The sequence below is a fragment of the Bombus impatiens genome, unplaced genomic scaffold, assembly GCF_000188095.3.
Source record: "Bombus impatiens unplaced genomic scaffold, BIMP_2.2 scf_1445, whole genome shotgun sequence".
In the NCBI taxonomy this organism is placed as follows: domain Eukaryota; kingdom Metazoa; phylum Arthropoda; class Insecta; order Hymenoptera; family Apidae; genus Bombus; species Bombus impatiens.
In genome coordinates this window covers 1,354,341-1,376,302 of record NT_177864.1, presented here as the reverse complement: position 1 = coordinate 1,376,302, position 21,962 = coordinate 1,354,341, and the positions used below count along the sequence as shown (strand labels likewise).

Sequence of the window (21,962 nt, the reverse complement as noted above, 5' to 3'; positions counted from 1 at the left end):
TTTACGCGCGTTTAACCTGTTCAGCCGTCCAGGATAGTCAGGAACCTGTTCACCGATGCACGTTGTCACTCGCGACGCTGCATCTCTCCGCGGTAACTTGTTCGCTCGTGTGCAACTGGTTCCGTGCTGTGAGCTCTGTCATAACCTGTCACTATATACCTACAGCATCCACTATACCACATATCCTAAGGAAATTACGAGATAGATTGTCCGCTTGTATCCTCGATATCGAGGAATTTCTTCAAATGTCATTCGTGTAGCAAGTTTCTCTTCCTCTGCGTGAAATTTCACGTTTAATGCTACAGCTGATTGGAAGCTGCATTCATGGCGAGGAATATACTTAGGATCGATTAATTAATGATTGTCGATAATGTTGCAAAGTATTTGTTAGTAACAGGGTATTTTGTGTGCTAGACTTTTTTTCTTTCCTTTTTTTTTTATGCGTGGAGAAATCCTCATGGACACTCCGCTGCTGCAGGACGCGTAGCAGCAGAGTAGTGTCGGACTCCTACCGACTAAAACTCCACGATGACTATCCTACGCGTACGACGGGGGTGCTCCAGGAACCTCAATGAATTAACTTCCGTCGCGCCCTCTTCTCGCCATTCGGAGCCGCCTGCTCGGTCGGATCTTCCCCCGAATGCCATACTCTCCGGTGGGTGTATCTCTTTTTGAGCGCTAGCGCCCGGAGCTCCCATGGGGGGACGCGGCTAGGGCAGTCGCCGACGCGTGAGACACCGTCCGGTATCCCCTAATGATTCTGATGGCGGTTACCCTGTGTAGCCTCCTCAGGAGCAGGGTGCTGCGGCGGCTCGCCATCAGGTCGTCCGCCCATACCGGGGCCCCGTACATCACTCGGGACAGAATGACGCCCTCGTAAAGTCGGCGCACCGCGTCTCCCGCCCCGCCGATGTTCGGTAGCAGGCCGCATGGGGCATTAGCGGCCACCGACACTTTCGGAATCAGGCAGTCGAAGTGTGGCTCGAACGTCCACTGGCTGTCGATGACGAGACCCAGGTATTTCATTTGCGATCCCACCTGAACGGTTTCGCCTGCCATGCTTATGTATAGGCCGGGCGGTGGGGTTCCTCGCCGCTTCTTGTCAAAGAACCAGATGGCCTCTGACTTCGCAGGGGAGACTCTCAGGCCCAGTCCGCGCACGGCACGGATTGCGCAGGCCGTTGCGATTTCGCCGATGCGCAGTGTCTCGTGCCAGCCACGACCCCCGACCAGGACCAGGGGGCATCGCAGTACCTCGTCGTACGCAATGTTCCATAGGATCGGTCCCAGCACCGAGCCCTGCGGGACTCCGCGTTCGATAGGTCGCCTTTCCTCTCCCTCCTTGCTGCTGTAGCAAATCCACCTGTCGTCGAGGTAGGTCCGGATCAGCCGGACGAGGTAGCTGGGAACCTCGAAGTGCTCCAGGGCCGTCAGTATCCTGTCCCGCTGCATGGAGTTAAACGCGTTGACGATGTCCAGGGAAACCGCCAGCGCCACGTCGTTCCAGGAAACTCTGTCCTCTGCCAGTGTCCGCACGCGTCTGACCGCGTCGATCGTCGAGCGTCCCTTCCGGAAGCCGTACTGACTTTCCTGCCAACCTGGCACCTGGCCCGCTATGTATCGCTCCAAGCGAGTGGCAACTACTCTCTTCAGCAGTTTGCCGACCTCGTCTAGCAGGCATATCGGCCGGTACGCTGACGGCGAGGTTGTCGGTCGGTCCTCTTTACGGAGCAGGGCCAACCTCGCCGTCCGCCATGCCCGCGGGTAGGCTTCCTCTTTCAGGCATCTTGTGTAGAGGTGCCGAAGTCTGGGGGCTATGACTCCCATCACTTCCCCAAGTCCGACCCGAGATTCCGTCTGGGCCCGGCGCCACATTGCGGGAGGCCATTCTTCTGGTCGCCTCCCATATCTCTTCCTCCGTGACTTCCCAGTCATCCCTTCACTCCAACGTCCGTGTTGGTTCCCGCGGCCGTTCTGTCGCCCTGTCTTCTTGCGAGGGGAACAGTATCGCGATGATCCGCCGCAGCAGCGCAGGTTCCATTTCCGTCGTTGCCAGGGGGCCCTTCGCGCGCAGTTTCCGCGTCACTGTCCTATACAGCCTTCCCCATGGATCGGCCTTGACTGTTCCGATCAGTTCGGCGAGATAGCTGAGAACCTCGAAGTGCTCCAGGGCCGTCAGTATCCTGTCCCGCGGCATGGAGTTAAACGCGTTGACGATGTCCAGGGAAAGCGCCAGCGCCACGTCGTTTCGGGAAACTCTGTCCTCTGTCAGTGTCCGCACGCGTCTGACCGCGTCGATCGTCGAGCGTCCCTTCCGGAAGCCGTACTGGCTTTCGTGCCAACCTGGCACCTGGCCCGCTATGTGTCGCTCCAAGCGAGTGGCAACTACCCTCTCCAGCAGTTTGCCGACCTCGTCTAGCAGGCATATCGGCCGGTACGCTGACGGCGAGGGCGTCGGTCGGCCCTCTTTACGGAGCAAGACCAGCCTCGCCGTCCGCCATGCCCGGGTGTAGGCTCCCTCTTTCAGGCATCTTGTGTAGAGGCGCCGAAGTCTGGGAGCCATGACTCCCATCACTTCGCCCCAGGTCCGACCCGAGATTCCGTCTGGGCCCGGTGCCACGTTGCGGGAGGACATTCGTCTGGCCGCCTCCCATATCTCTTCCTCTGTGACTTCCCAGTCATCCCTCCATTCCAACGTCCGCGTCGGTTCCCGCGGCTGTTCTGTCGCCCTGTCTTCTTGCGAGGGGAACAGTGTCGCGATGATCTGCCGCAGCAGCGCAGGTTCCATTTCAGTCGTTGCCAGGGAGCCCTTCGCGCGCAGTTTCCGTGTCACCGTCCTATACGGCCTTCCCCATGGGTTGGCCTCGACTGTTCCGATCAGTTCGGACCAGGCACGGTCCTTCGCGTTTTTAATCTCCTTTTGCAGCGAGCGCCGTAGCACGCGGTACGCCCGGTAGCGCGAGGAGACTTCTTCCTCGTCGCGTCGTCGCCAGCGGCGGGCCCTTAGGTACTGTCTTCGGGCCCGGACGCATCTCGTCCTCAGCTCCGCGATGTCAGGGTTCCACCAGTAGACTGCCCTGCTTCCTTTAACGTTTCCTCCTGCGTACACTTGAGATTGCGAGATGTCTCGACAACCTTGGTCATCTCTGTGGCCCGACCAACCTTGGTCACCTCGGCGGTCCGACGGATCAGACGGATCAGACGCATCTCTTTGGCTAGGTCCTCTTCCTCCGTCGTTTCTTCAATCTGTGGGTTCTCCGTGTCCAGTGTGGGGTGGGAGGGCCCCTCTTTTGGCAGGGCCGCCCTCGTCATGCTCCTGGTGCTGACGTGTGACGGCTCAGCAACCAGCTCCGTTTCGCCCCCTCCTCCGACGGTTTCCCCTATCTCCTTATCTTCCGCCACCGTTGCGTCCTTTTTCGCCATTGGGCGCAAATGTGGCCGCTTCCTTCGCGCTTGCTGCTCCGCTAGTCGCTGCCACTTTCAAATAGCCCGCGCGGCGCGCTTTGACACACGTGTGAATATGGCTGCATCTGTGTGGTTCCTCGGGTAGCCCGTGTGGCGGCTCTGTTGTCACGTGTCCCAATGTGGTTACCCCTCCGTCATAACCTCGCACTCGGTTTACCTCCGCCTTTAGCGCCTTTCTACACCAGATTTCGTGGGTTCCTACACCCGCTTTGCATTCACGGGCGCTAGTCCTTCACTCTGGTTACTTTCCTTGCCTGAATTCTCCACTTTTCCGGAGATTTCGGGTAAGCTCACGGCTCCGTCCTCTCTGTGTCTGCTCCACTACACAGTCACCCTCGAACTCTCAAAGTAGTCATGACATGGTAGACGAGTAAAATTTATCGTGTAAGTTAGCACCGTACAAGTAATATAAATTACAAATGCAACTTGCATACGTTGAGCAAATCTTCAAAATAATTTGTTTCAAATAACAAACGCAAAAATTTCTTGTTCTAAACATTTACATTATTTCTTTCACGAAGAATTTATCTACATATCCTCTCAATTGTAGTAATTGTGCTGATAATAATAGATTACTTAGTACACTGTATTTTGCCTGCTGACTTTAGATTTCACGTTTATCATATGTTTATCAGTTCGAGGTGTCGCAATTTATTTTATTTTATTTATTATTTAATTTCTAGGACAATCCGCGCTGTATGGAACAAATAAGAGCCTAAAAAATAGCGGCCTCTTCCCATCGACATTCAATGTGGCCGCAAAGGCTGACATCTTCGTCAACGCAACTTGCGGTGAAGAAGGGCCAGAAACATTTTGCAAACCTTCCGAATCGTCGAGATGCGCGGTTTGCGATGCCAGGAGTCCGGATCCAGGCAAGAAACATAATATTAGCAACATACTGGACTCGAGTCCTGGAAAATGGTGGCAAAGTCCAACCCTTGCCAGAGGAGAACACTACGAATACGTGACGATAGCTTTGGATCTTAAACAGGTAAGATGGCTTTAAGATGATAAACAGTGATTTTTGTTCTATAGTTTCGTAAGGTATTTTTATAAATTTTCTATATTCAAACCGATTGGCATTGAAATTTTTAATTCAAAGTAATCTTCGTGACGAATTGGTCATCAGTTCTCTAGAAATCTGAACATTAGTTCTTTGTTTGTTAACATTACAATATTTGTTTGTTTGTATCTTTGACAAATTTTGTTATCATCTTTTATTTTGTCTTCGAAACGTTTGAAAAATAGTTTATTATCATAGCATGTTCAGGTGTGGACAGGAGGCATAAAAGCAATGGATAAGATTTGTACGAACATGCGTTCTATTTGACGTTGCCTCAAATTTATAGCCACTTTGTATCCCGATAATCTGCAACTGCTTACCTTCGTAGAAGTTGTTCGACATGCCCTCGCTCTGTATTACACGACACACACACGCAATTTTTGAAAAATCGCGAAATTCTTTGATACGACGACTGCAAACTTGCATACAGACCGATCATTTCGAGCACCTTTTACACAGGTAAGCAGTCGCGGATTACCGAAGCACAAGAACGGCTGTAACTATGGAGCAAGGTTAGGGCACGTGTTCGTATGAACCTTTTTCATTGTTTCAGTGCTTGCTGTTCACTCCTAAAGTGGGTCCCACGTGTTATGGTACAACTTGTATATCAAAACGAGTCTGAATATGATTACGTACCAGTCTTTTCTCTTTTAATTGAAATTTAATATCCACGCAAGTTGCGATTTAAAGTTCAGTACACGATTGCAGCAGCAGCGAAATTGAGATCTAAATCGCGTTGACAAAAAAAGAAAAAGCGGACATGGAAACAGTTCGTTCGGTTATCTACAACGTGTAAATCGTCTGGCCAACTTCTATATAGCCTTCTGTTAAGGCGCGCCGCAGGATTAAAATACCCCTCTCAATCTCATCACTACCACCAACGCGTAAACCTAACTCCGTAGCAACGTTGCTTGTTTCGAAGGTAGGAAAGGAAAGACAATGCCGGGCTACCCCAGCCGCCGCGTGATCCCGTGAGAAAAGCGAGTTTCATTATTCAAACAAGCCTGTATTCCAAACGATTTATTCCCCTCGCGTCGCCTCTTCGGCTTTCGGCGAGCAAAACTCAAGCGGCCGCCTTACATTACGCCGCCATTAAAGGGTCGTGTAGCGGACGCTGAAGAGAGGTTCCTTGTCCCTTCCGAAAAATCGTAAAGTCGCTTTTTCCCTGTTCGTTAGGCTCGTTTCTCGGATTGTGCCCGATCCTCTACGAATTTATGTTCCCTACGAACCGCGTGGCGGCGGCGGCTCGGCTGAAAAGAGAGCTCCGGGGAAAGGAGGTTAGAGAAGAACGTCAACTCTGGGAAAAAGAGAAGGTGGAGGCTATGCCGATTACGCGAAGCAGAGCGAACGAAGATAGACAGATAGGATAGCTGGATAGAGAAGGGCAATGGTTACTTTCTGGTCCCTTTCTTGGAATTTCGCATGCAGCGAGCAACGGGTATACCTGGGGAGCGGGTCTCGCAGCAAATTGCGGGCGGCGCTGGCGAAAAACGCTTTAACGAGCAACGCGGCCCTTCTTAGATTCCCTTGGTAATAAGGACGCGACGCAATCGAGAAAGTGGGAGGGTCGGATATTCTAGGACAAACAACTTTTCCGTTAACTACAGTCGGTTAGAAAAGTCTACGTACATTCCTTAAGTGGAAAATATTATGGTAAAAATCGTAAATTACAGTATACATATCGTTAAACCGTAACACGATTTATTCACTTTCGTTTTTATTGAGGGAGAGGAAGTAAAAGAATGTGACATGTGTCGTTGCGAAAATTACATACACCTGTTATACTTGCATAAAATCATAAAAATAGTAGACTTAATATTATACTAATATCTTATGGATCTTCTGTAAGCACCAAGAATAGCCTACTGTTTCCTTGCCATTGATAGAATTAGGCCTCGTAATTAGTGTAACTTCATGTCAAGAGGTTTACGAGTTAAATATTTGAATCCTTCAAATTCCTTTTAGAAATATAAATATTCTATTTTAGTGTAAACAGGTTAGCCCCTTTTTCATGCATAAGCGAAATGTCGCAAGGTACAAAATTAATGCCAATATGATAATTATCTAAATATCTAATCCGCTTCGGAGAACTTTCTCTACGTTTAATATAAAGGAAGATATAGAGTCGCGGAAGAGGTTTATGCTTCCAGTGAATTGGTTTGTTAAATTTGACAATCTGGTGATAACATCGGTACGTTCGTAACGAGAAGTACACAACTGAGTGTGAACGTATGAGAATGCCTGATCTTTCTAACAGGCACATTGATATTAATTCTCTCAAGAATTCTCTCGAGAAGTTGCAATGTTCAGTAAACACGTAATATCTAAATGGTTTATATGATCAAGTTTATACGCATAATATGCTAATATGAATAATATTTTCTCCTAATAATTTCTCAGCTTTACTTAAATTTTCCCGAGTGTTCCAATGCTTACGAGCGGGGGTGTAGCTGTAGCTGCTACTTGTTTTTGCTTTTCCCTTTTCGATTAGGCTGCGCGATCGCGCATGCATACAATACGTATATATATCGAGTAATTTATTCTTGTTGTTGGTGTTGTCGGTACTGGGAGTCACAAATGATGCTCGTTAGAGGTGAAACCGTTCGCGACCGACATAATCGCCACCGCCGTTTTAACGCGATATTAATCACAGTAATCAGCCCAGTCTTGGTCAACGTATAATCATCCCAGACGCTCGGGCGTGCTAGAGAACTTTTTAAAAATGTAATCTGCAACGCCTCATCTCGTTCTCGGATCCTCCATCTTCTAAAATATTTCGAAATAGCCACGTGTAGAAATTTGGATCGTGAACACATTGATTTTCGTTCATATGTTCCTTGATTTATGTCGTAAAGGTATTGGATTACAAAAGGTCCGGCAGGGACGCTGGGATTAATACATTTGAATTGTAAATTAGCTTCTTAACCAAGCAAATGAGACTTCTTGTAGGTCAATCTTTTTCATCAGATCTAATTTCTGCGATAAAAAAGATTGGATTTCGTGCGTTCAACGATGAATTAATTTAATCTAGATCGTGGATCGGATAGTTGTTTCTAAAATCTTGATAATAAAATAATGAAAATGTTGCGACAAAGTGATTGCTCGCTTAGCCTTTGGCCACGTACAAGTCACATAGCGAACTAGGTAAAATGTTATGAACCATTTTCTTCGAAATTACTGCTGAAAGAAATCTACGGATTTCTTCTTTTTTAGATTAAATAGAATAAGGGAGCTAGCTATTTTAGGCGTAATAAATTTTACGATGGAATTTCCAAGCGAACAAAGCTCCGCCTAATTTTTCTTTTAAATGGTCAGTCCCCGTTTCGTATATAATTTACTACACGACTTCTCGACTTTTACTTATAATATAATTTATTCTAACTTATTAATTCTCCAACTATTAACCTTCGTTATTCATTAATTATTTATTTCCCTACAAAATGTCTGCACGAACAGACAGTCATCTCAATACACACTTAATCATAGCAAAGTTTCCTAACTTAATTATTCAAGCATAAAATGCAAATATTGAAATGCAGTAGTGAAGAGGGATCGTTTAATAATTATAATGGTCATCGTTCAGAGTATTACGACCATCTAGTCAAATTAACGAGTACCTAATTATCGTACAGCAGCCCTATCTGAGAAACAACTATTACGTTAATATCAAAATAAAAATTCAACAGCATTGAGATGGAGTAACGTACGCGTTAAGATATGTAGACGAAATCTTGGCGTGTAATTAGAGGATGGTTCGGAGTATTCGTCTCTAATTGGATACTGATTGCGAAGCTAATCCTTCCTGGGCAAGATATCTTTGACGAATAATCGTGGAATGTCGTATCGGCTGTAGGTGATTTCTCTGTAATAATTAATTAAAAGGCTTCGTTAACGAATGTCTTTAATACGATGTTTGCGAAGATCGAGCTGTTATTAATAGTCACAGAGAATGTGCTGAGAAAAATATATCGATGATTGATGAAGCATTTGCAAGCATCTAGCTCTTCAACGACGCATTAATTAAATTTTTTATCTGGAAATTACGGTGAGAAATGGATGGTAGATAGTTTATGAGAAGGATGAAAAGAATAATTGCGTTAGACAGCAGAGGATAAGTGTTTTAGATTTTCTTATGTATTCTATTTATCATGTTACTGTAAATGAAATTTATTTCAGTCGAATATTTCCATTATAGCTACTTTTCTTAGCTAGTTTTCTTCAGGGAGGTCTTAGATATTGATTCACTTTATTAAAGTACTAGTTACACAGTATACATATCTCTTAAGTAAATGAAATTTTATTCAGATTTGTAATTATTAAACTATATAATTTCTACCATTCTATCGATACGTGTCTCATAGACTTACGTCTTTTATCCGAAGATGAATATAGTAAAATTTTGCTCATATTATATTAAATATTAAGAAGATCAAAATTATTAATCCAACGAATTCGTAACGAGTCGTCAATTACCCGAATATTTCAACCTGAACTGCGATCATGTAACTACAATTACATCTTTCACAAATTACATCTTTCACAAGGGTACAGATATTAAATATTAAAAGGTACGCCACGGAAAGGGTGAGTTACCATACATCATCGAACCGTCGAACTTTCGAGCTCGCCTCTAGTCCCTGCCAGGCTCTCTATAAAATGACCATGTACACCGAGGTTCGTCGTGATATTTTTAAATTACGGTCCACGTGTATCAGGAGTGATTATGCTAATCGGTGGATAAGCAGGCCGCGGCGGTCATATTTATGATCCTCGTTAACGTTCATTGCGCTTATTAATTTTACGAGCGGTCGTCGTTTGTTCACGATTGTTTTCTTTTGTCTGGTAACCAGCCAACATCCCGAATCAATGTTGTATCATTGTACTCCACGAACGTTGCGATTATTACCTGTAACGATTGGCAATCATGATATCCAGCTATGGATATTTTTATCGATCCAATTAAACTTTCATTAGCATAACGGTGTAATTAACGAAACCCAAAGGGGATAGGGAAGCTTATGAAACTCTGTTTGTCAAAATGTTGGAATTAAGACATCCGCTACCGGACTATAAGAAATTTCGTTTCAATTTCCCACGAGAAAAATAGAAGAAACCTCGTTCGATTTCATCGGAGATGCTTCTGTACAGCAACTACAATGACAGACTTTATACGTCTGGTCCGCTGTTCCAACACGTTTTTCTAGTTATTTTAACTGTCCAGTATTCAGTGAAATGTGATCAGTTCTTTGCTTGAGCAGTGTTTCATTATTACATTAATATATCTAATATAATTATTGTAAATTAGAAGATAATAAAGCAACGGGCTTGTACCTAGATGAATGTTTCGAAAAGTACCATTCTAATAAATTATAATGACATAGTTTTAAAAATATTTTTATCTTCATCGCCTCTTCAAAGCGTGACAGTTTGGAGAACGCATATAGATCTTGGGTGAGTGGAGAGGAAAAGAGTTTATTTTGTAAAACCAGCGGAAGGACATTTGAACATGAAACATTTGGAACATTTGAGAGGAATGTACGAAGAAATTGATGGAACAAGCCTGGTGGAAAGAATACTAGAGCGAGAAGGGAAAGCGGAAGCAGTCGAATGGCTAAAAAAGATAGAAAGGAAAAAAAAAAGAAAAGAGGCGGACGAAAGATGATGAAAGAGGGCTGTGCAATACAAGTAGCAACCAATGAAATATACTTTAAGGTAGTTTTAAGGAACAAGGGCGCTTTATAGCAAACCAAAGACAGTTTTGCAATACAAAAAGCGATTGGATTACCAAAGAAATAATTACATAGGGCAAGTTCGACAACAAGTGAGATAAAGATAACGTATGCATTGTCATCTATGTAATCAAGTTCAATCTCTGCGCTAATAAGTTGAAGTTGAACAAACTATATACAACTTTATCGCCATTTTATTATTTCAACAGCTTTTGCAAGAAATCTACTCACAGTCTAGTGTCATATACATGCGTGTAACGTAAAGACGTTTGCAACATTACGTGAAATTATTTTTACTTCTTCCTTAAATGGCGGTAACGAACTTGTTAAATACACGCCGGTGGTCGTAATAAAATAGATTTTACTCGCACATATTTTTTTCTCAACTACAAACTCCATCTCCAGATTCCTGCAATTAGTATCACCCTCGGGATTCACGTTAACCGATGCGACACCGTTTTCCTTCGTGAATGCAGCGACAAACGACGCTTAATATATTCGCGGAGTTGCGGGAGCCTGACATTCCGTGCATTTCTTTCGAGTCGCTGGCTCATTTTAAATTTAACTTCTGTTTGCGCTACTGATTGGCATGACAGCACACCGAGAGATCAGAGCCCGACCCGGCCGCCCACGCGGACACGCTCGGCAAAATAAATTAATTTGTTCCTACCTAAAATGGTCCTGTTGATGGACTACCTATTATCTCGTCGTGGATGGCCCGGTTGGTGGAACATGTTGCACAATTACTAGACGGATACAAATGATCGTCGAAAGATCGAGAAAGAAAGGAGCGTCGGTTATTTCGGTGACAGAAAAATGTGGTATGTTTCTTACCAAGAATTCAATACTGCATACTATATCCAGACATTTGTTTAATCTTTACAAGATGCAATTTATATTACAAGATGCCTGCACTAAGTTTATCGTTTAATTTATTACTATATTTAGCGTATTACATTTATTCCATTGTTGCAGTATAATTGTAATTTTCAATATAATTACATTTAACCAGTTGCTCGATACTGGAGAATTTGAGAAAAGGTAAATCTTATGTTTGAATTTACCAGCAAGTGATGTCGTTCGTTTCTTCTTAGAAATACAACATCAATAATTTGTACATTTATGTAGCTGCACGTTTTTTAAATTATGTTCTTCGATTCGTGGTGCATCGAATGTCGGAATTTTATCGAGTTTGGGGATCATAATGTGTAAGGTTAGGTATCTTATTATAGCTTATGTGAAAGTATGAAAAATTGATGAAACTTTCTTTGTTATACAACTGGGTAGCGCGTTTCACCTGTATAGATGATATTAAGGAAATTGTAAGAAATACGTATGTAGAAAGTGCGTGTTTGGTAGAGTGATTTTACAATAAAACACGATGAGTAATTGTCTTGAGAGTAACTGTCGAGAAATGAGAAAGTATTTATATCGTAATTTAAAAAAATGCGACTGGCCATGTGATCGTTTCAAACTTTCAATTCAGGATATGATGTTAGAGGTTACAAAATGCTAAATGTTACGATGATTGAAAAATATGCTGAAGAGAATAAAAGATACCAATTATAAATGTCCTTGTAATACTGTGTATCTAATTCGATGTGTAATTATTAATTCATTAATTTTGTAACTCTTAAATTACAACAATTAAATGACGATAACTATCTTTTCTTATAATTAGACTCTTCATATCATCATACTAATATTGATAAACAGAAAAGTTAATTATTTTCTCCCGACAATCTTACCAATATAATCCCTAAATTCACTTCGAGGAACATCTCTCTTCCCATTAAAACTGACTCACGCCGACCCATAAAACGCTCCGAACATCTCTGAAACACTCATCCAGTGTAATCTCAACTTATTGCTTTGGCCTTTTATGCGACGTAGTAACAATCACGCCAAGTAGTTCAAATGACCACAAACGCGGCCGAAGTACCAGCAAAGTGTCATTCGATGGAAAAGTGGGACGTCAGGAAGCGAGTATGTGGAATCGATTTTACGGTGTAACGAAGGATCAGAGGCTGGAACGGAGACGTCGTAACCCTTCGGGGCGTAGGGTCGAGTCGAAAGTGAAAAGAGGCAGCGAGTGGCACTCGACTCAGGTCGGCAGGACGCCATCGAAATCTTTCATTGTTCACGGATTAACGAGTCGTGTCAGGCTCCCTCCGATGCCTCGTGTTCAAGGTCCTCGAACCTGGCCGCTCGTCTTCGAACCACTGAATGAATCATCTCCTCTGGCCGGAGAGAAGAATGGAGAAAGACGAAGAAGTCGCGTAAATAATACCCCGTAGGGCAAGGAAGATCGGTTCTCGAGCGGGTCAGATTTGTTCGTTTTTCGACTGGATGATGCGGCCTGTAACACAAGCGAGGTACCCTTCTTTATCAGAGTTACGCGATCTCGTGCGAATCATGTCTACCACAGTGTGATACTTGGAACCCAGTTTTGGAACTCGAGCAGCTGGTCCTACTTTATCTTCGCCATTATGAATTTTTAGTAGTATCGACTAGAGATTCGAAATAACAGTTACTTTAATCACATTTTTGGTAAAGGGTCATTGACTAAAAATTAATTTTTATTTCGATGGACGCCAGTTATCAATAAATCGTGAAGAAATTTCTCAAAAAGAAAAAAAATGAAATGATTCAAAAACTTATTTTTAATTCTACTGATTAGGAATAACCATTCTGACTGATTGCCATTATCAGATAAGAGTAATTTATTTTTGGTTACTAATAACTATTGTCAATGGCCGGAATTTTAGTTTGATTACCAATAATCATTATCGATGGCGAAAAATTCTTTTGATTCTTTACCGCTAATCGATGTCGGCGACAAAAATTTGTTCTGATTACGTTCGACAATCGTCAAATTTTATTAAATAAGATATCGTATTAAGACTTGTACATTTTATTGAGTTAAAAAAACGGTATTAAAATATATAAAACAAAGAATAGGATAAACTGTTGGTACGATATTTTTATTAAGCCTCATATTAATATTGTACTTCAGTATCGTCTGTTCTATTCTTTGTTTCGTATATTTTCATACCGTTTTGTCGCTTAATAAAATATATAAGTTTTATAATTCATTTTTTTATGTTGTCAATGAACACATACTAATCATCAGTAATGTTAATAACAATTGACAATATCCGAATATAAACAGAAAAAATTTGTGCCATCGATAATGGTGATCGGTAACGAAAATCAGATTCTGGCCTTCGATAATTATAATGCTTACTAATAACCATAAAGAATTCCGGTCGTTTATATTGGTTACTGGTAATCAAAATTAAATTCCCGTCATCGATAACGGTTATTTGTACCAAAAATAAAATTCCCTTCATCGATAATGATTGCCGGTAACCAAACAAATTTTAGTCATTTATAATGGTTATTCGTAAGCAAAACCTTTTAATTCAAGATATTATCTCTTATGCCGTAACTTCAAACATTTTTTATGACAGTTACGTCTGATATTAATCTAAATTAAATACAATCATGAACGTTCACCATGGCACATCCTTTGTAAAAAAAGAAATTATTAAAGTTAAATAAAAGGAAATAAGAATTTTATTATAGCAAAACCGACAAATAAATATACATCGGATAAATAGACAAAACACTATATCATAGCGTTTGAAGTCACTTTTATATCATGAACTGGTTCAAAAGAAAATCGCCAATTCCGCCTGCTATCGTTAATATTTAAGATCAGAGTAAAATTGTAGCGAGATCTTAATTTTTCAATCGCGATTCTCTTCGCGTCACGCGTTTCAAATAAATCATCTTCCCCGTGTCCGTATAAAAGTTCCGAGCTTACGGTGAATTAAAAAAGTAACGAGTGCATTTTTTCCCCGGGTCCGGCACGGATGATCATTAATAACAAGAAAGTACCTCCACCCGGGACAGAAAGCTTGCGCGATCAAAGTGTGTCAGGCGATCAGTCAGAAGGGACTTTTTACTGCACGAAACGGTTTAAGAGGCCGCACGGCGGTTCTTTGATTTTGGCCGGCGTGCGCGGACACCATGGCACGTTACGAATTTACCTCGTAATTCAATTCCCACGGCCACTGGCGATAATTACAGACCGCGGTGCTGAACCTTCGCGTATCACCGTGCCGTGTGGCCATCTTTTTGCTCTTTCAACTGACTACAGGTGATTCTGCTCCGTGTTCTCCACGACCAACCGCTCCTTTTCTTCCTGCTTTCTTTCGGTCGGGTCTCTTATTCTTCTCTTTTCTTTTCTTAGCCTCTTTTTCTTCTTTCTTTTATGTGCTCACTTTGGTACTTCTTACCTGCTTTTACAGCGTTGCCCTCATTCACGCCTTTACCTACAGTCTCGTTCCCTTGCTTCTTTTTTCTTCTTCGTTTATCTTCTTTACTACTTACAATTAGCTTCTTCTCGCTCCACTCCTCGTTACTTCTCTCTCTCTCTCTCTCCCTCCCCGCGTTTCTTTCATAAATTCGTATGTTTTTGTTTCTTGAAATAATCTAGAATATTAACCCTTTTATTCTCTTTAACCTTTCTGTCATCGTTCTCTTGTTTATCATCAGTTTTTTTGCTAGTTTTGTTTATTACCAAAACCAGTAAAAATTCGCTAACCGTAATGTTTTATAATCTCAAAATATCATTCCGCCAGTTGTCCGATCTCGCTTGACATTTAACATCTCATTATACTTGATAAAGTAGAAAATTCGAACTTTATTTAATTCCACTTGTCAATTTGAGATACAATTTGCCCTAATAACTTTATTCCATAATCTCGTCGTTTCTTCTTCGCTACATTAATTTCCACGCACATTTCTCTGTTATCATTTCTTACTTCTTTCTTCTCTGTTCCCCTCGCTCCTTTTCTTACTTTCTTACTCCTTTCTTCAATTTATTTCCCCCCTCAGCCTCTCTCTACCCTCTGCACAAATTTTATCTCTCATCCAATCTCCCGTTACTTTTTATTTCATTTCTTGTCCTCCCATTCGTTCCCCATTTTCTGCCGCAGCTTCTGTCATTGTACCTCTTGCACACCGTACTTCTCTTCCTGGTCTCTCCCTATCCCCGGCTATTGGCGGTGCACGCGGCAGAACAGCGTGAATTATTATCTCGAGCCGCAGTCGAACTGAGGTAGAACTCGTTATTAAGATATTTCGGAGCCCGTGATATTATCCGCGGCCCCTTGTCGATCCTTTGCCGACCAGAAGAGCAAATGACCCACCGTTCGATTGTAGCAATATGCTGGTAAAGAAAACGAAGAACGCGGAAGTTCAGTGATCATCAGGTACTTGTCGATTACTGCAGGCTCCGTTATTTCATGTGTTATTCCTCCTCTCTCTCTCTCTCTCTCTCTCTCTCTCCTCATCTCTCTGTTTACTTTATTTATTTTTTCATAGCCCTCCCCTCCGGGTTAAAACGCTCTTCTAGTTACATTTCTTGTTGGTTTAGACTTATGATCTACTTTTCCGCCCACCAGGCTTAATATCTTTCGTACTTAACATCCTTCTTCCTCTATTTTGAAGAGTTTTAGTTATTTTGCTCCTTTATAATAAAAGGTTTGTTCGTTTATGGAAAGAAAGTTCTGATAGATCGTACTTTCTTTCTTTCATCATGTGAAATCTCGATTAGTATCATACGTACATAGAGTGTCTCCTGTTTTTCCAGAAAACGACGTCGATATACTCTGTGCATAAAAACGAGGAGAAAATGTCACATGAACAACTGATTTGATCTTAAGAAAGCTCGGACAGCTTTGAACAGCGCCGCGTACAATTAGCGCTGTGTGCGAGATTTACAAAAATTTGTCAGGTGTCCGGAAAAGTTCAAAGCGGACGCGCTACGTTTGCCGGCCACCATAACAGCTGTCCAATTAGCGCGTTCGAGGCCGCCATAAATTCCTGTTCGATGAGCGGCGTTCTTTCCCGTAATAACCCATGGGGGAAGGGCTGTTTCCCGGGAAGTAACTCGCCACCCACTTTGGACCACCGTTTTCGTCGGCTGGAAGCGCGAACAGAGAGGCGGAAACTGCGAAAGGAAACCACGAAAAAATTAACCGGTATCAAGAGATGGTAACGACTTCGTGACCGGCCGCGGAGCTTGAAAATGTGAGAAAATCGAGGGCGCGAGCTGGTTGGCGATAAATCAATAGAATCTTCTGGTTCACCAGCCGAAAGACTGCTTCGGGGAAGACATACCTATCGACCGTAATAAAAGAAACTTTTCTTGACTGGATATATTGCATCTCTAAATATGTATAATTCGAGGCTCACTGATTTATAATGGGCATTAGGATCGTTTATGTGGATGAACTCGCGCGTGAATATGCGCACGTTGCCTCGATATTTGCGCACGATCGTGACCAGTTTCCACTTGTCCAGGTGAAAACGGTTCGACGCTGATGAATCGACCGGAACTAATCCTTCAGCTTTGATGACGGACTGGTAAACGCAATGCTTGCCGGTTGAGCATCTTGCAGGTTCAACTAGAAGTTAACCAAAGAAAATACAATGACAATACGTACAATGAAATGAACATTCACGAAGTTTCGACAGTTCAGTTATACGAGTAAATGGATTTACGAAGAACGGGAAACTGCAAACGCAGGTTCTCTTATCGCACAGCTATCGTTCATTCACGATAGGTGTTAAGAGAAGCTTTGCGAAATTGGCATTGCCAAGTGCAAAATAAGAAACGAACAGTATTCGTTTATCTGCATTTATCCAATGAAAATATTCGTTTGTATATCCTTCAAAATAAGATGATGACCATCTGAAAAGAAATTTGTCATCAGCACCTCCATGAACATTTTTCATTGATTTGTAAGTGGGATGTGACTGTTTCATGATTTGTCCACATTTGTCCTGATGCAAATTTTCGTTTGTCCATTTTTCAAAAAAAGAGTCGCCCGCGTTACAATTTCCATCGTACGTTCCCCTGTTTAACACGTTGACAGCCATAGACGTCGATGATTCGCGTTACTAAACTTTTTCGAGCGATTAAAATCAGATGAATTCGATGGATTAAAAAAATCTTCAAGGTATAGATAACATTGTCAGAAGAAAATAAGCGAATACAGCGTAATATCTTGGAGAAAGTAAACGTTAGTACGTGTAGTATATTCGAATCTATTGCGGCTCCCAGGACGGAATATATAAAATTCGCGTGGCAGTCAACGTGTTAACTTGATCTATACCTGCTACGTCGCGCATGTACACACGATCAAGCGACTTCACGGCAATTAAGCTCATACCGCACCACACGGCTTCTGGTTATTTTTAAACTGGTTTCCACGATGCACACGACACAGGGAACGTAAACGGTTCTGTTGCATTAAATAATTGCATTGGAACGAGAGAATGAGAGGGTGCAGCCACGACGTCACGAGGCGATTATTTCACCTGACGTTCGACCTGTTCGCGCCGTTTCCTTCGTCTTTTAATCGCTCGAAGGCAAGCGAGCCGAAGCGCTTTCGTGCTCCGTCGAACGTGTTATGCAGTTTTCCAACGATACTATCTTGTAATCCATATAGGAACACGCGGTGAATTGCATTTGAGATTGGTTTCTTCAATATGGTATGGTGACCTCGCGTGACCAATCAAATATAAAAATCATTCAAAAAAACGAATTCTTTTTCAACATGGCATCGTTGTGAGCGCCACAGCACGTTAGCTGGTACTGAGTCGAGCATTACACTCGTGTACCCCTAATTTAGTTACCTTAGGAAATCGATTTCCAATAAATACAACTTAAATATCGCTTATTTTTGTAAATCTTTCAATTCGTATTTGATTCTCTTATACTAGAAATAAAAATTTTCTATTAGAAATGTAAATGTGGAAAAACTGACGAGTTTAAGAATTATGATTCGTCATAAAAAGAGATTTAGTAAAAATCAGCGAATAAATGCAAGGAAAACGTTTAAATTCCGAAATGGTCGTATCCGATATAGCACGTGTGTGCAGCATCGAAAATCCGCGGAAATATTCCTTGCAGGTATTCTTCAGAAATTATGCAGCACATTTTCTATCAAGTTTGACACAGTGCGCATATTTTGATAAGACTTCTATAGAATATTCTCCACGATACCCTGTATATATATACAATTAACTAAACAAAATAAATATAAATGCTAAGTGTCTTCAACCTCGTGTCTGATGAAGCTACGTGCTTGCTTTTCAATCCTCTCATTACTACCAAGATTTGATATATCTCCAAAACGTAAACCAAAGAGACAAAGAAGGAAATATCACGAAGTACACATTCGCATCGCGAATCAACATGTCGTTAATGTATATCGAGGCAGTCGGGATATTATTCGTTTTCGCTGTAATCGAAGGCGCGAGGGTTTGCAGCATGGATGCACGATAAAGCAACGCTAGACAGAGACGGCTAACAAAGAATAAATGCAGTACATAGCGGGCCGTTTATGGAGGAGGCCTTGTGTCGCGCCGCAGGTATACTGGAGCAGGTATTTACCCGCGCAGGTTGTACACGGTACCTGCATACTTTCGGCTCCTCCGGCACCGAGCCGATCGTTCGTACAAGTATTCACGGCGTGGTTCCTCGAGCCAGGGAACGGTACGAAAAAAAAGGTGAACGCTTGAAGATCCACAGGAGTGGAACATCCTTTCCGCTCGAAATGCTGATTCTGGTGCGAAGATCGATTGAATCTCTTGGTGAGAGCGTAATCGAGGTACCTCTAAATTTTTTTGCCGAGAGAGAATTTGGGTACAATGAGTATCTTGCTATACCACAAATATAAATGTATGAATATACCGTACAATATAAAGTAAACACCAGTTTACATATTCTAATATTGTCTCACGATGTCATCACGTTTTTGGAGTCCAAGATCAGCCGAAGACGTGTTCAAATGTATTTTTTCGTTCGCTGCAAGACCCAATAGAGAAAGACACACGTTTCTCGGATAAAAATACCGGTGGCGTGTTTGTTGAATATTAAGAAGTACTATGATAAAGTTGTTAGAATTTCATTATTTCACATGAATTCTTCGTAGCCTTTAACATCCGACAAACTTCACTCGTCGAAATTTAAAAGCCCAGAATTCCAATTATAAAACTCCTAAATAACGAACGAGAGGAAATTATATCCGATACGAGAACGTTTAAGGAGGCAAGCAATTAACAGTTAAAAGTAACGAAACATCGTCAGTAAATTGACGATTTCATCGGTCGTGGTCCTGGTAACGGTTGACGAGGAAGCGTGCCCGTGTTCCAGTCGCAAAATTCTCGTGAAAGCGAATCGAGTCGTAAAATCGACTGCCCAGGACCACCCAAAGCCCGAGATAATACGTTTCTTTGGACTTTCTCGGGTGATGAAGGCGATTTCGCTGGTAACGAACAGCCGCGGCCCGTGAAACGGCTGAAAAGGCCCTGCACCCCCTTTATGCCGTGCACAATACATACAATAAATTAGACAGCGTCACGATTGATAATTAACCGGCAACGTAAACGACCCTTTAAAGTTCTTGCGCCCGGCTTGGCTCGTATATTCTGTAACAAGCATGATTTTTGGCATTGTTTGTTAACTCGAATGGCCCGCAGAAAGCCGAGTAATTAAGAGATCGTTTAAATGATTTTCTCGTTTGCTACAAGTATTCGACTCTTCGAAGAGGATCAACGTGATACAATGGACAGAGTTGTTAAATACGTTTAACTACATACGAGCATAACGAGCTAACAGCGTGGAAGATATATGAAAGGGTTGCGATGTGTGTAAAACATGAAATTGGAAAGTATGATTTATGGAAGAGTTTATGAGAGTTGTCTTGGGTGTAGAGACTGTAGGAAACTAGGTTGAGTCCATCATTTTTTTTCCTTTTTTTTTCTATTCACACAAATTTACTACAAAAATATAATTATTAACATATGCTAACATGTTAGATATGTTTAAAAAAATATCTTTCAGTTTCCTACAAATTAACAAAGACTGTCGTGATCTTATCAATGATACTTTGACGAGTCGTATATTTAATTTTAAACGAATAAATGTCATACGAGATATATATATTTGTTGATTCCACAAAAGGATAGTCATATTGTTTTTCATCATTATTTTATCACTTATATATTTCATTCATTTATTTCATTCATTTATACGTTGATTTTAAAATCTCATTTACAATATAGTCATTCATGTATCGTTAATAGAGATCGGCTAAAATATCCACATATTTACACGTATGTAGATTAGATTATGAACAGATTATAGAAGAAGAAACAACATTCTGTCACAAACGAGAGAATGAAAAGGATATAGAACTGAATGGCGAACAGTTTTCCGGATACTGTTGCGTAACGCACTACACTGTTCGCTCCTGTACACGCGCTCAGAGGAGCACTGCAAAAGATTAATGATCCTAAGTGGGACCCGCCGTTTGGTCTCCTATTCGACGGAAGTTTATATCGGATCGAGACGCGGGCACTTCCTCGTGTCCAGGCTAATTTCGCCACTCACATACGTAGCTGCTAATGCACACATACTCGCCAAGATTTCTAGTTAACGTTCAGAATCGTGCGCGCGTTTGCGGTTCACGCGAATTACTTTTGGCAATGGTGCCATCGCGAAACCAGGTCCAAGCCAAGATCACGTTGGCAAGAGACCAGGACGTGGAATTTCCGTGGCAGACCGCGCGGAGTCCGCTCGTCGATTTTGCATCCGCGGATTTCATGGTAAACGCGGATCACCGCGTTATGAAGAACCCCAAAGGTCTCGACAATTCGCTACTTGGAAATCTCTGACAAATTTCGAGGATGATAAATTGTTTTATCCATTTTCTGATGGAGTTATCGATCTTCAATTGACAGATCGTGATCAGGAGGAAGGTTGCAAAGGTTCTTTCGCAGGTGACGAGTCCAGGAATCTTTCATTAGAAATGGAAATGGTTCATCGCACTTTATGTACGATTTACCTGTTACACACCTTGTTTTGATGGGAATCGCGGACTACCACCTTTCGATTCACTGAACGCATGTACGTGCGCGTAAAACAACCAGACTTAGAGCGATATCGTGTTACCAATATAGAAGGTGGACGTATTAATTGCAGATGGATTTAAGGTAACACGAGACGACATAATCCGATTATGAGGCTCATGTCGACTAGACGTCAGTTTCGACGACAAGGATTTCTGGTTGAATATAAGGTTACGAGATCTTGCGGTTTGCTACATCGTCGATGTTCTTCCTTTTTCCTTTCGTATTGTGATCGAAGTTTTTCCACGTTTATTCGATGGATTACGAAAACGCTTGAATACTTCGATTCGAGACGTTGTTTTAAACTTAACTGCGGTTTGGATATCGTACGTAAAATTTAATTTAACGAGCTTCAATCTAAAAATCGTATCGCATCAACGCTAGTAATTTAAATATTCATTATAATTTTATATTTATATAATAATTAAATATTCTTAAATAAGATCTTGTATCGCATTTTAAAGTTACGCTTAACTTAAAATTTCTCTCAATTTCGAATTCGTTTATTGTCGCAAAAAGTTTGTCTCGAAAAGATAAAATATCCAAGAATACTGTCGGACTTACACGATAAAATGGAGCTATTACTCGGATTACACAAGTCAGAAATCGTATCAATATGGAATCCAGATAATCAAAAATAACATCGAACTTGGATTGAAATAAAAATTACGTTTCATCTTGAATGTATTTTCCAACGATGTGCCGGCACTCGT

General features: G+C 42.0%; 1 protein-coding gene across 2 annotated transcripts in view; it reads left to right on the top strand.

Moving 5' to 3' along the window:
* The window catches only part of LOC100748549 (laminin subunit alpha-1), a 204,407-nt gene that overhangs the window by 39,116 nt on the left and 143,329 nt on the right, over positions 1–21,962 (top strand). For both annotated transcript variants that reach the window (XM_003493969.4, XM_012392435.3), the window contains exon 2: positions 4,149–4,456. In XM_003493969.4, coding sequence (XP_003494017.1) covers positions 4,149–4,456 — 308 coding nt within the window. The remainder of the gene's footprint in view (positions 1–4,148; positions 4,457–21,962) is intronic.